Genomic DNA, 12,314 nt, shown 5'->3' with positions numbered 1-12,314 from the left:
AGATGCTGCTCAATTACATTGGTAGTAAAGGGAAAAGTGTTTGCAAGACACCGAGCCTCGTTTCAGTCTCACACTGGGGACGCAGGTTGATGGAGCTCCACAGTCAAAGCAGATGTGAAAAGAGAGACTCCTTCTTCACAGCGAAACGGCACCTTCAGGGCACCTGCAGGTTCTCCCTGAATGCCTCTGCCAGTAAAACAACCACCACTGCGCTCTGAACTGCCCTGACCTGGGAATGGGACAAGTCAAGATTCATGTCTCTGCCGGCATTTCCAGACCACTTGAGCATGATGCACTGATTTCTTTTGGAGAAACCTGCCTGCGCTTAGATACCATGTCCAAGAGGACGTGTACAGCCTTCAAGGTGAAAGGCAAAGCAAAACATGGTAAGAAGCCTGAACCTTAGCAATCAGGGCCAATCCTGAAGGATTTCAGTTGCCTTTGCTGCCACAACGCAGGACAGGGTGAAAGGGAAAATTGGGGAATTCTCTTCCTCAGCCTGCCAAGTCCCCCAGGTTCACCAACATGAGACCTTCCAGGCACCAGTGTGTCCCAGGGACCTCATGCGCCATCACAGCGCTCTAACTCTGCAACCCAGGGAGAAAACCACGCTTGCCTCCAGTGTCCGTGAAAGCAAGGAGGAATTTTGACAGCGGCGACCAACTTTGCTTTCAACCCACCACAGACATCCTCACAATGAGCGTGCAGGCGCTAGGAAGAAACAGAGGATCCACTGCCAGACCAGCCTGGGTCACTGCTGCTCGCTACTGACTCACCATTGCTGACCGCCATAAAGCACCTACAGAGAAGCATTTCCCGATGAATGGCTGTAGCCATCCGGATCCATATATCCCTGCTATATCTGGACAACTTCTCCCCTTCTCTCCAGTACCCAGACACAAAATCGAGGCTTCTTTACTGATACCCACTGACCTGGCCAGTTGCAGGCCAATTTTTAGCTGGTATAAATGGATTTCTGACCGATCCAGAATGGTACAGCTATCCATAAACTTGTGCTCTGTAAGAAGGTTGCTTGTCTTTGTTTTGGGAGAAAAATGTTGGATCCCCTTCTTTGGGAGATTAGCTCTCTGCAATCTTTCCCTCTGCCTGTGTGGTCACATTACACTCTGTAGCTTGATTAAAGGGAAGGAATCGGGAGAAAAATGACAAAGTGAAGGATGGCATTAATATTGAATAATTTATTCCCTAATAATTAATTGCAGATAAACATCATTTATTTGACAATTAACTCTTACACCCAGGAGTCCCACAACAGACACGCTGCTTACCCCTTCTGCCAAGGGGAGCAAGATCAGGAGAAGGAAATCTGAGACATTAGCGCCACGACATGAGCATTTAATCCCCTGACAAACCCGTGGGAGAGCAGGGATCCTGCAGGAGGACTTGCTCGCTCTCCAGAGCTCTGGGGAGAGAAAGGAGATCTAATCAGGGGTTTGGTCAAAGTTAAAATCCCATTGCCAAAGCAGGCACTCTCAGGAATAGCTCTATTGATTTATGCAAACAGAAAACCCGGCCCCTTTACATCTCTGCTGTGACTAGATATCAGGTCTGCTCCCATCTGCAGGAGATAACCTTGCTCTTGCAATTAATATGACTCCAGAACCCTTTTCCCCCTCTCCAAAAGGCCACTGTCTTCTGTAAACACCTTCATTTTTCCCCTTCTGAGCTAGAGGAGCAGCAAAACATCTGAGCAGATGCGCACACCTTCAGCCCTCTTAAAGAGTAATAACAGAAAAGCAGCAGCAAAACAATGTTAGCGGAGCAACAACGACCTTGCAAAGCGTTTCGTCGAGAAATCTCTGGCCCGTTTCCAAGAAAACACCTGCAAGGTTGGATGGATGCACAACGTGCAAGCGCTAATTGGCATGGGAAGGATGTTGCTATGCAGGCAAAGTCCGACTGCAGTCAGCGGGAGTCCTCCGGCTGCGCGGCTGGCGGGAGCCAGCCTGCAGCTCATGCGGAGCACGGAAAACGGCAGCCTCCTTTCCCTAGTCGTCACAACGGAGATGGAGTAACAGATGCCGAAACGGTTTGCTTCACTCTCGGCTTCCGTCTGTCTCGGAGGTGATATTTTTAGCATTAAAAACAGATAAATGCAAAGCCCGGTGTTAAGCAGTCGCACGCCACCCAAACAGCAAGGCTTTACAAATCCTCCGGCAGCAATGACGAGTCGGGAGATGCTCCTATTCCGCAGCCGTGAGGGATTTTATTTTGTGCTCTGTAAGCACGGCCCGGAAGAGTAACCATGGCGAGTCCCTACAGATGCGGCTGGCCGGGGACGCCGGGGTCCCCGAGCTGCATCCCTGGCCAACCCTGCGCAAGGGACAGCCCATTGCCCAGGTGCCCGGTTCATTTTGCATCCCGGACATGCTGTGAAATGGGAATGTTTGCATCCCAAACATCTCCAAATCACAGCAGCGTTGAGTGCACGGCGCTTTCCGAAATGAGCCACTCCACTGGACGTCACAGGGCACTCGGGGACCACCAGCTCGATCCCCCTCCCCGGGGCGTCCTTCTGTGTGACTACCATCCTCAAGGATAGGGACAGCGGTCCAGGGGCCACATCCTCACCCATGGGACTGTCACGGGGACTGCAGTGATTTTTAACCACTGGACCCAGCCCCTTTATTGCCTGGCATGAACATTTCACAGGGACATCGCTGGACATCTGTCAGAGCATCAGAAAGCCCCTCTATAGCATTCACTGCCTCTTAGACCAACTGCTTTACCCGTCAACCGGAGAACATCATTTGCCTCCCTCAAACACATCCTCCTTCACAAAACTGAATTGCAGCTCCTCTGAATAAAAAGCAGCTTCCCCACCTTGCCAGCACCAAAATACCCTGTTTTGTAGTCTCAGCAGCAAAGCTTGCAGCCGGTTCCCCAAAGAAGCAGCTGCTGCTCATTGCTCAAGCCTTTCTACCTGCATACCCTCTTTGCAAAGTGTTGCAGGGTCTTTTCAGGTGAAGGCACCATTTCAGCAAAAGGAGCTATTATTAGAAAGCAAAATGTATTCTCTATACAATACCTGCAATGTTGTATTTGAGGAGGAGAGAAGAGTTAGAGATTAAAGCAGTAACTTGGTTAAGAGCTCTGTACACACACTCGTAAAGGACACTGGAAGGATATCCAGAACACTGAGCTACAAATCAAGAGAGATAAAACTTCCTATATCCTATAAAACTCCCCTAAGACTGCCTTTCCAATCCTGGCTGCCACCGCAGGAGGAGGACATCCATATTCCTGGACCAGAGCAGCAGGACTTATCTGAACATCAGTATCAGTGCTACAAATACGTTCAGCTAAAAGCAAAGAAAAGCAAGATTGATGTTAGATAGAGTGCAGAAGTACTTAGAAGGTGAAGGCTTGTTCAGCTGGTGGGAGACAGGAAAAGCAAAGGTCACGCTCCGAATGTGAGAGAAGACAAATTTACAGTGGCTGTTCATGATTAACTTGGCAAAGGAAGGAGAGGGGGGAGTCCTGCTGTCTAAATTAGCTGATGCCTCTCCTCTTATCTTTATTTATTGTTTGTGTTACAGCAGTACCTTGAAGCTGCCAGGTGAAAGGGGGGGGTCTGTTCTGTGCCTCCGCTCCTGCATCTGGAAAAAGCAAGTCCCTGCTCAAGAAGCCGGTGGTCTAAATAGACAAGGCAACGACTGGGAGGGGAGGAGAAACGTTTGACACATCCTCTGGTAAGACACCCGACTCCGCAGACAAAGGAAATGGGAAAATATATCTGGACTTCAGCAAAGCATTTGATACAGGGCCACGTGGGAAATTATTAATTAAGCCAGTGGAACATGGGCATCAGCAGAGCTGGAAGCTGGGTGAGGGAAGTGAAAACGCTGGGCGTTGAAAGGCTGAGCTGCAGGCTGGAAGGAGGTTAGCAGTGTTTAACATTTTTAAGGTTGGCTTTGGCACAGAAAGTAGGACAACGCTGATGAGATCCGCTAATGACACAAAGTTGTAAGCAGAACCAATACACAGGAGGATCGGGATATCACAGAGGAAGAAAGGGATTGACCTTGACTGCGGTGTTTGAAATGGCATGAAAAATATTAGTACCAAACTGGGTGCTAATCACCAGGATTTCTGCTAGAGGCTGGGAGCTCCACAGCTGGAACTGCCTGAGGAGGAGAACAACGTGGAGGTACCGGTTACCAGAGGATAAATGAGGGTGGTCCTCGTGATGCATCTGTGATAGTAGCACAGGGACCTGATGTACCAGTTCCTGAGGAGACCTCACCTCCAGTCCCCTAGCCAACATCTCTGTTTCTGTGTTGAAGAAATATGGATTTCACCCAGGAAGAGGTAATAGAGGAAATAAAAAGCAGGCTGAAAAACTTTGACTTACTAGCTACAGAGCCAAGGAGTCGGACATGGACACTGTGCCTAGAGACATTGGGCAGTGACCACCAGGGAGGAGAAAAACATTAATTAACCCAGTGCCAGCTATAACCTGGCCAGGAACATAGTAAGAAGATGGTTGCAAACCATTGGAGACAGGTCTTGGAAGGCCTTTGAGCTGCAGCCATGCAACTAAAAATCCCCTGTTCCCCTGTTTCTGAGACAGGGTCTCATGTGTTACTGAACAAGACCAAGTAACAGGGTGCCCATGATAGGACTTAGTGGTTCAGAGAGTCTCTTCCAGTCCTGTGTGTCTAAAGATCCTTGCTGAGGTCACACAGCAGAGCAGGAGTAGAGGAAAAATTGCTGAAGTATGGAAACTCTTTCTGCACCTGACACCCGGCTCCATCTCTTCTCTGGAACTCAAAAACTCATCTATAACTGGAAGTTCATTTGCAAATGTAAAGTGCAACAGCTCTTCCTATATTAATGTAGGTGCTCCTAGTGCAACATGAGAATCCCTTGTTCTGCTCCAGCGTAGCCTGGTTTCATTTGGGAGGGACAAATCCCCCAGACAGAGGAACAGTTACTCTGGAACAAATTTTCCTGGAAAAGCTATTCTGCAGCTTTTTCATGTGAAGCTTACACCTCCATACCTCTACAAAAACTCATCAAAATAAAGTCTGGCTGACCTTGAAATGGTCTTCTCAAAAGGGTCTTCTGTCTGAGTACCCCTCTGAAATTACTGTGGTGGAAGGTTTATATTTCCTAATAATCATCATTCCTTAGGCTATCTGTGCAACACCCATCTCCATCCTCTTCATGTCTTAGTAAACACAAGAGTTTCATGCACACACAGTTATTACATACTCATACGACAGCAACTTGTGGTATCACCACAGTCATAGTGTCTCTTCCTGCTGCAAAGGTACATATCAGGTAACTGCTGAGCCCTTACTCCTTAGCTAAAGCTGCCAAACATCTTTTTGAACATCCTTTTCTGGATGGAAGTAAACTTCTTGCACCTTTCCCTTCCTTGCAGCAGAGAGCAAAATTGGATCTATTTGCCTATATGGGTTACTTTAATAACACCAACATCCAAAAAAGAGTTAGTAACTACAACTATACTGGTAAATTAAATATGCCCAGGACTGTTCTCTTGCACTGAAGCCTGGAACAGCCCTCATTCACACTATTAAACTCTTTTAACCCCCAAAGACAAGGTGGTTGCACCCAACGTGCTTGTTGGTATCAGCCCTTGGCTCGTACCCACTCCCAAACCAAGCCTGGGAAGTGAGCTAGGGACCATTTTAACAACTGATCATGTCCCCACGCCCAGGAAATGTTTCCTGGCACTGTTTGATCTACTAATACAGACCCAGCCTATGGATCCGATCAGAAATCTCAGACGACAATGGAAAATTTCACACTGACAGACGCACCAGATAATGCTGGCAGCTATCCAGCCGAGTATTGGTTGCTTATTCCATCATGAAGAAAAAGAATTAGGTACTAAAAACCCCCACAACCCTAATTTGCAGGAAAGACACTGCGCTGCTATCAAACAGTTTCAATAAGGATCCATAATCCAGCCATATGAATGTAAACCCAGGAGATTTCACTAACTCTGCTCCAGGCAATAGCTGAATGTCAAACCAACCTCCACACCTGGCAGGAGCAGCATTACCAGGTATCTCAGCAAGGTGGGACGTATCTTTCACTGGAGGTTTTCAAGAACAGGTTAGATACGCACCTTCCTGGGGTGGTCTAGATATACCCTCCCCTGCCTCAGAGCGGGGATTTGGATTAGACAACCTTGGAGGTCCTTCCTGCCCTACATTTCCACGATTTTCACAATGGAATATGAATTCACCACCCTCGTGTAGCTCGCTCCAGCGCTTGCACACGGGTGTGTTGCAAACAACCCTCTCAGAATTATTAGTTTCTCCGTTTCTCAGAGAAATACACAGTGAGTCCCCAGCTCTGAGTCATTCATCTCTACAGCTACTACAAATTCCCATTTGCTCCACATCTTTACTACCTCCAGGGCTTGAGATGAATGACATAACATTAGCAACAGGCACTTCATTAATACTAGATGCAGTCCAAAATTTTCCATTGAAGCCTTTCTTGTTTTGCCTCCTCTGATAGGAAATGGCTTGTCAACCAAAGTGATTTTCTTGGTTAAAAAGTAATTGTTTTGGTCAGAAGACATACCTTTTGGATAAAGAATTTCAATATTATGTTTCCTAATACTACTGCTCTGGGGAAAACTCGTCCCATTATTACTCATTCAGACACTAAAAAGGGCGCAAAATCCCCCCCTTGCTTTTTACCTATCTCCTGCAGAAAAATGTAATGAAAGGAGAAGAAGGCAAGACAAAGAGAAAAGAGAAAACCCTTAATTCTAACATTTTCCACGATTTTCCCAACAAAAATGAAATCCATTCATTCCTTTTTGCATTTTTGCCAAAAATGCTTCTAATTGTTCCACTTACACTAGCAAACACCACTGTCTGCTCATTGAATCACCTGCTCTCTCCGCTTCCAGGCTCTCCAGGGCAACCCTTGCTGTGTGGTTTATTTGTCTCCCTCCACCCTTCCGTGGGAGAAGAGCTCTGCCCAACCATGCCAGGAGTTTAGGGGGGGAAAAACACTTCCAAGCTCTCAAACACGAGGGTCACCATGGCCACCTGGGTACCTATTACAGATAAAACCCTGTAATGATGCTACCAGATCCTCTTACATGATGCTGCATAAATGAGCAAGAAAGGGCTCCATCCAGCAGCAACAACTTTCCAAGGAGCTGAAAACTCTCCAGGCTGGGTCCTGACTCCTAAAAATCAGATCAGCCACCTAAATCGAGTTTTCCGCAGCAGGTTGGGCAGCAGGGAGCCCCGAATGGCTCCATCACTATCCCCCCTCTACAAATGCTTGTCTCTGCATGCCTGGTGATCAAAATTGGGTCTAAATCAAGGATAATCTCCCTGTGAGCTGGATTACTGGATTTGGGACTGTCAGTCACAGGCTTGTCTTATGCCAGCCCCTGCGGCTCACTTGTTTCTCTTCAGTTGCCTTGCAGGAGGGGACGTGAGAAGGAAGCAGCAGAGCTGCTTTCCACTCACGTACCCTCTGATTACTGTTTGGTTGATGCCATTGCAGGCCATGAGAGTTGCAGAGGAGAGGAGGTGAAGGTGGGTGCAGCCTGCCCCCATAGATCTGCTTGGGCGGCATGCGTCTGGGGGAGGAAGACTGAGGCAAGCAGGGCTACCTTGATGGTGGGACCTGTGTTGACTGGTCACAGAGGGGACTTTCCAGTACCTCGTTGCCAGCAGAGTTAGCCCTGCATGTAACTAGGAGGAGAATGATGCCCTGGAGTTCTGGTCTAACCCCAACCCTGACATGCTCTGTCATTTCAGGTAGGTCACTTAGCATCTCTGCCTCAGTTTCCCCTCTGCAGAAGAAGAGTAATAATCATTGGGCACTGACTGCCAAGCAGGCTCCACCATGCGTGACTTGATCATCCTCAAACCTACTCGCTTCCAAGGGGTTCACACTCAGCCCTGGGAGTCACAGGGCTCTTAGCACTTGAAAACTATGAGCAGTAAGCGTGCCCTCCCACCCTTTCCCCGGTCTTGTCCATTTATTCTATAGGCTCTTTGGGGTGCAAACAGGCATAGTTGGCCCGACCTCACTGAAGGCTTTTGGGGTTAAAATGATAATGCAAATGGATCTGTGCCTGGCTGGGAGCAGCCTCCATCCTCCGTGGCCATCACTGCCAGGCATCGTCTCTGCTTCGCAGGTCCTGGGAGACCTGGGAGGAGGTAGCAGGCACACGGGCTCTGCAATACTTGCTTGTCTCAGTATAAAGGGGATTTAAAGGGGAATTCCTCACTCTCGCGCAGGCTCCCCCGATGACCTTGGGCTAGTTGCTTAGTCTATGCCATGCTCCGTTTCCACACCTGTAAATAACACTCCCTGGCTTCACGGGGACAGAGCGAGTTTAAAAACCATTACCAGTGTGTTCTTGGGTTTCGCTGGGGAATCATTTCCCTGGCCCTAGGGCATCGCATTACGCTGATCCGCAGCGGTGGCAAAGGGCTGTAAGGAAATCTCCCCCAGTTGTCTGCAGCCAGCATTCGCCAGGAGCCTTCACCGGTGCAGAAGCGCAGCAAAGGGCAGGGAGGACAAGCCCCACGTTAGCCATCCTCGCTGTGCTCCGGTAGATGGTAACGAGGAGATAATTCTGGCTGCTGGGTGTGAGAATAGTAAAGGGGACCTCCCTCCTTCCTCACTGTCCTCCCTAATCTCCCATCACCCATGGAGTGTCCTTCAGGCTAGGCTGGGATGTGAGCACCCTTTGTAGGAAGAGCGGAGGTTTTGAACCCCCCATAAGCTCCTCAGGGTCAGGAGAGGACTCCAGCCTCCAGAAGATCATATAAAAGGTTGGTAGTACCAACACTCTCTGTTATTTCTGTATCATCACAACTTTGGGCTGCCTCAAGGCCCTCAGCTTGTGCTCAGAGCATGTCCACTGCAATGGGTCCTTGCAGAAGGTCCAACCAGAACGACTCTTGGTTTGGGAAATCCAAGCAGAGGGCACGTGTGCGCTAGACAGGGACACGATGCGGGCATTTTGGGTCTCACCAGCACTGCAGCTCTGTGGATGCAAGTCATGAGGTTCACATCCCTGGATTTAGGCACCCTAAACCTCACCCCAGGGTCTTAGGTCCTACTGTAAAACTGTTTTTTAAGTTTTCCTCACCGAGCCCCATGAAAGTGAAGTTCACCACTGGCAGAGTCTCCACTCAACCCTGATCTCTTTATGTACTCTGAACACTGGACCAGGGACCCCAGGGAGGTTGCGGAGTCTCCATCTTTGGAGACAGTCAAAACCCAACTAGACACTGTCCTGGGCAACCTGCTCTAGGTGACCCTGCTTGAGCAGAGGGTTAGACTAGAGACCTCCGGAGGTGCCTTCCAACCTCAGCGACTCTGTGAGTCTGTGATTTTATGCAAGGGTTAATTTAATCCTAAATCAGCATTTTGTGCCTAAAAATAGATGCTTTGAGCAGATGCCCTCAAGCAGACAGAGCCACCACAGTTCAGCAGGTTCAGGTATCTGGGGAAGTTGTATTCCTCTTTCATCTCACAGGACAAGGTGGGGATTAAATACACCCAGTGGGGACTCCTGTGAGCAGAAAGGTTTTCAGTAATAATAGGGATTTGGAAAACTTGGCTCTTAAAACAACCCAAACAATAAGTAACATTTTAAAGATACTTAATTTGAACAGAGAATGAGAACAATTAGCCAGAACATCACTTATGCATTAATGAAGAGGTGCTTATGTTCCAGGGCTCAGCGTCAGAGCAAACACTTCTCTTACAATATGCTGCAAAGAAGAAAAACATGGAAGCGAGAGGGCAGACGAGGACCCGGGGGAAGGAGAAACCCTCATACACTAAGGCTCTCCTGAAAGGCGAGGAGCAAGACAGGGAAGACTGAGGCCTTGGAGCTCCTCTTGCTTTTAGTATCTGCAGTAAGGAGGTTCAAATTCACAGGCCAGATGCTGCCCGGCTCTGGACTGGAGCTCTCTGCTGATACTGACACATGTGGGAAAGTCCCAGGACTCCCATGAGAAAGGTGAGAAAATTTAGACAGTAAATGACCTTTCCAAGCACGGGGTTTCATTGCACCTGGAGGATCTCAGCCTGTGCTCAGCAGGGGATGTCCAGGTGCCCTGGGGAGGCTGGAGGACCTCTCCAAAAGCTTCCTTCCTAACAGAAAGAGGCAGCCCCCCAGGGTGTCCCAGGACAGTGGACGTGGTTGATGGGCTGCATCATATCATGGTTGATGGGCTGCATCATATCGTCAGAGGGCGAAGCCACAGCTTAAAGCTGCAGTCAGGGATTCATCTTTGGGCTCATCTCCCAGCAGAGATCACTGATCTACAACGTCAGACTCACTCCCAGACTTCCTTCTGGACCAACCGGGTTATATCGCTGGTCACAAATAAATTACAGACAGACCCTCATGGGGCACCAACCACTTGGGGTGAGCCAGCAGCTCCATTCAACCTCGCCGTGACCCCGCACAGCCAACACGGCCCAGCCTGCCCCATACGGCCAACACAGCCCATGCTGCCCAGGCTGCAGTATGAACTGGCTGGAGGCTGCTACAGACCCATCCTTTCGGGTCTGACCCTATCGGACCGCTACGTTTTGCCCAACACACTGACAGAGTGAGTCACGGTGCAAGGACACCCGTGGATCCCCCTCGGAGAGGCTACGCTCCGTTGCATTACGTAGCAGGCTGGAGCAAGGGTGTGCGTGGAGGGGGGGGGGGGTTAAGCAATCCGCACCTAAAAACACAAGCAAATAAGCGTCATTTTGTTTGCTCCAGCAGAAAAGAGCAACACAACCGTCCTCCAGGTCCAGGACACCATTCTGCTTTACTCCTGCCATCACCAATAAAAACACGGACCTTGTGAGACGACTGGAGAAAAACCTCATGGTCAAAGATCATGGCTTTCCAAAGCAGATTAAAGGACTGTGCTATGCTTTTGGAAAACTCAGCCCTTTCGGGAGCCCCCCACCTCACCCTACATCCTCTGCCCTTGCAAAACAGACACCCTGAAAATCACAGGCTGTTTTGTCACATCTTAGCCAAGAGCTGCTGGCGGTATCTGCATGCACAAGAGCACCGGGGTCCACAGCATCACACACGTCCACCCCAAAAGCCGCATCAGCCGCAAACTCAAGCAAAAATCAAAGACATGATGATGATGGGGGTGGGTTCCCCCTCACACCATTACGGGAACGCAAAGCAACCCCCGCACAAACCTTCTCGTTGCTTAAAGCATTTCCCACCGAACCTGGAGACGGGGGGCGGGGGGGAAGGAGATGGTTACCAGCTCTGCTGCGACTCGCAGCCAATGGTGGGACAGAGGAGTAAAATTACAGCTGCATTTTAAAAACCATATGAATTTACTACCTGTCTGACAGCGGGGTGTCACCTCTGAACCCCCCTCTTTTCTGGGGTGAAACCACGGTGCCTCTTTTGCAGCCCAAGCCAGGGGAAGGAAGGAAGGGAGGAAGGGAGGAAGGAAGGAAGGAAGGAAGGAAGGGAGGGTGGTGGTGGTGGGTGACAGGGGGTTGGGGACCCCCTGCTGAACACGGCAGCAGCCGACACTGCCCCGCCCAAGCGGAGCCGGACCCACGTCGCGGCGCATCCCGCGCGGCCCCCGGCCCCGCGCTGTCTCTCGCCCCTCCGACGGGAGCGCGCGGCTCATCGCCGGCCGGGAGCGGGATCCCGGCACGTCCCGGGATGCGCTTGGGAAGGGCCGGCGGCCACGGATGGGGAGACGCTGGGGGGAAACGGCGCCCGTCGCCTTTATTCTGCCCAGGTGGGGAAAAAAAAAGGACAAACTTGGCCCTGGGTCTGCCCAAATTTAGGGGGTTTGAGGATGCTCGGGGGGAGGGTGAGCTACTGCAAACGTCCCTAAAGGCGCCCGGAAAGGAAACGACCGACCCGCTCCTGATCCGCACCCGCAGGCGCCGCAGTTAAGCCCAAAACTCAGCCCAAAAGGCAGCCGAGGAGGCCAGCAGAGCCGGGGAAGCCTCCGCGCCGCCACCCGCACCGGCACCGGCACCGGCACCGGCACCTCTGGGCTGGCGGCACTCCGGCGTTGGCGCGACTCCCCGGCCGGGGGGGGGAAGAGGGCGAGGAGGAGGAGGAGGATGGGGCGGATGAGGGCCGGGCGATGGATGGATGGATGGATGGAGAGCGGACGGCGGCGGCCTCGGCTCACCTGTAGGACGAGCTGACGCCGGCCGCCACCTCCTGCTTGATCTGGCGGTTGAGGGCATCGGCCGCCGCGCGGGCCTTGCCGCCGTCGGGGGGCGCGGGCTGCTCGGCGGGCGGCTGCGCCTTCCTCCGGCCTTCG

The 12,314-nt window shown here is 50.8% G+C and overlaps 1 protein-coding gene across 1 annotated transcript in view; it reads right to left on the bottom strand.

Moving 5' to 3' along the window:
- The window catches only part of MAP6 (microtubule associated protein 6), a 51,686-nt gene that overhangs the window by 38,621 nt on the left and 751 nt on the right, over positions 1–12,314 (bottom strand). Inside the window, exon 2 of the mRNA XM_026074733.1 lies at positions 12,180–12,309. Within this exon, the coding sequence (XP_025930518.1) occupies positions 12,180–12,309 (130 nt within the window). The remainder of the gene's footprint in view (positions 1–12,179; positions 12,310–12,314) is intronic.

The sequence above is a fragment of the Apteryx rowi genome, unplaced genomic scaffold (assembly GCF_003343035.1).
Source record: "Apteryx rowi isolate R43461 unplaced genomic scaffold, aptRow1 scaffold_399, whole genome shotgun sequence".
In the NCBI taxonomy this organism is placed as follows: Eukaryota; Metazoa; Chordata; class Aves; order Apterygiformes; family Apterygidae; genus Apteryx; species Apteryx rowi.
Note: the sequence above shows the minus strand (reverse complement) of the source record. Positions and strands in the feature narration are given on the sequence as shown.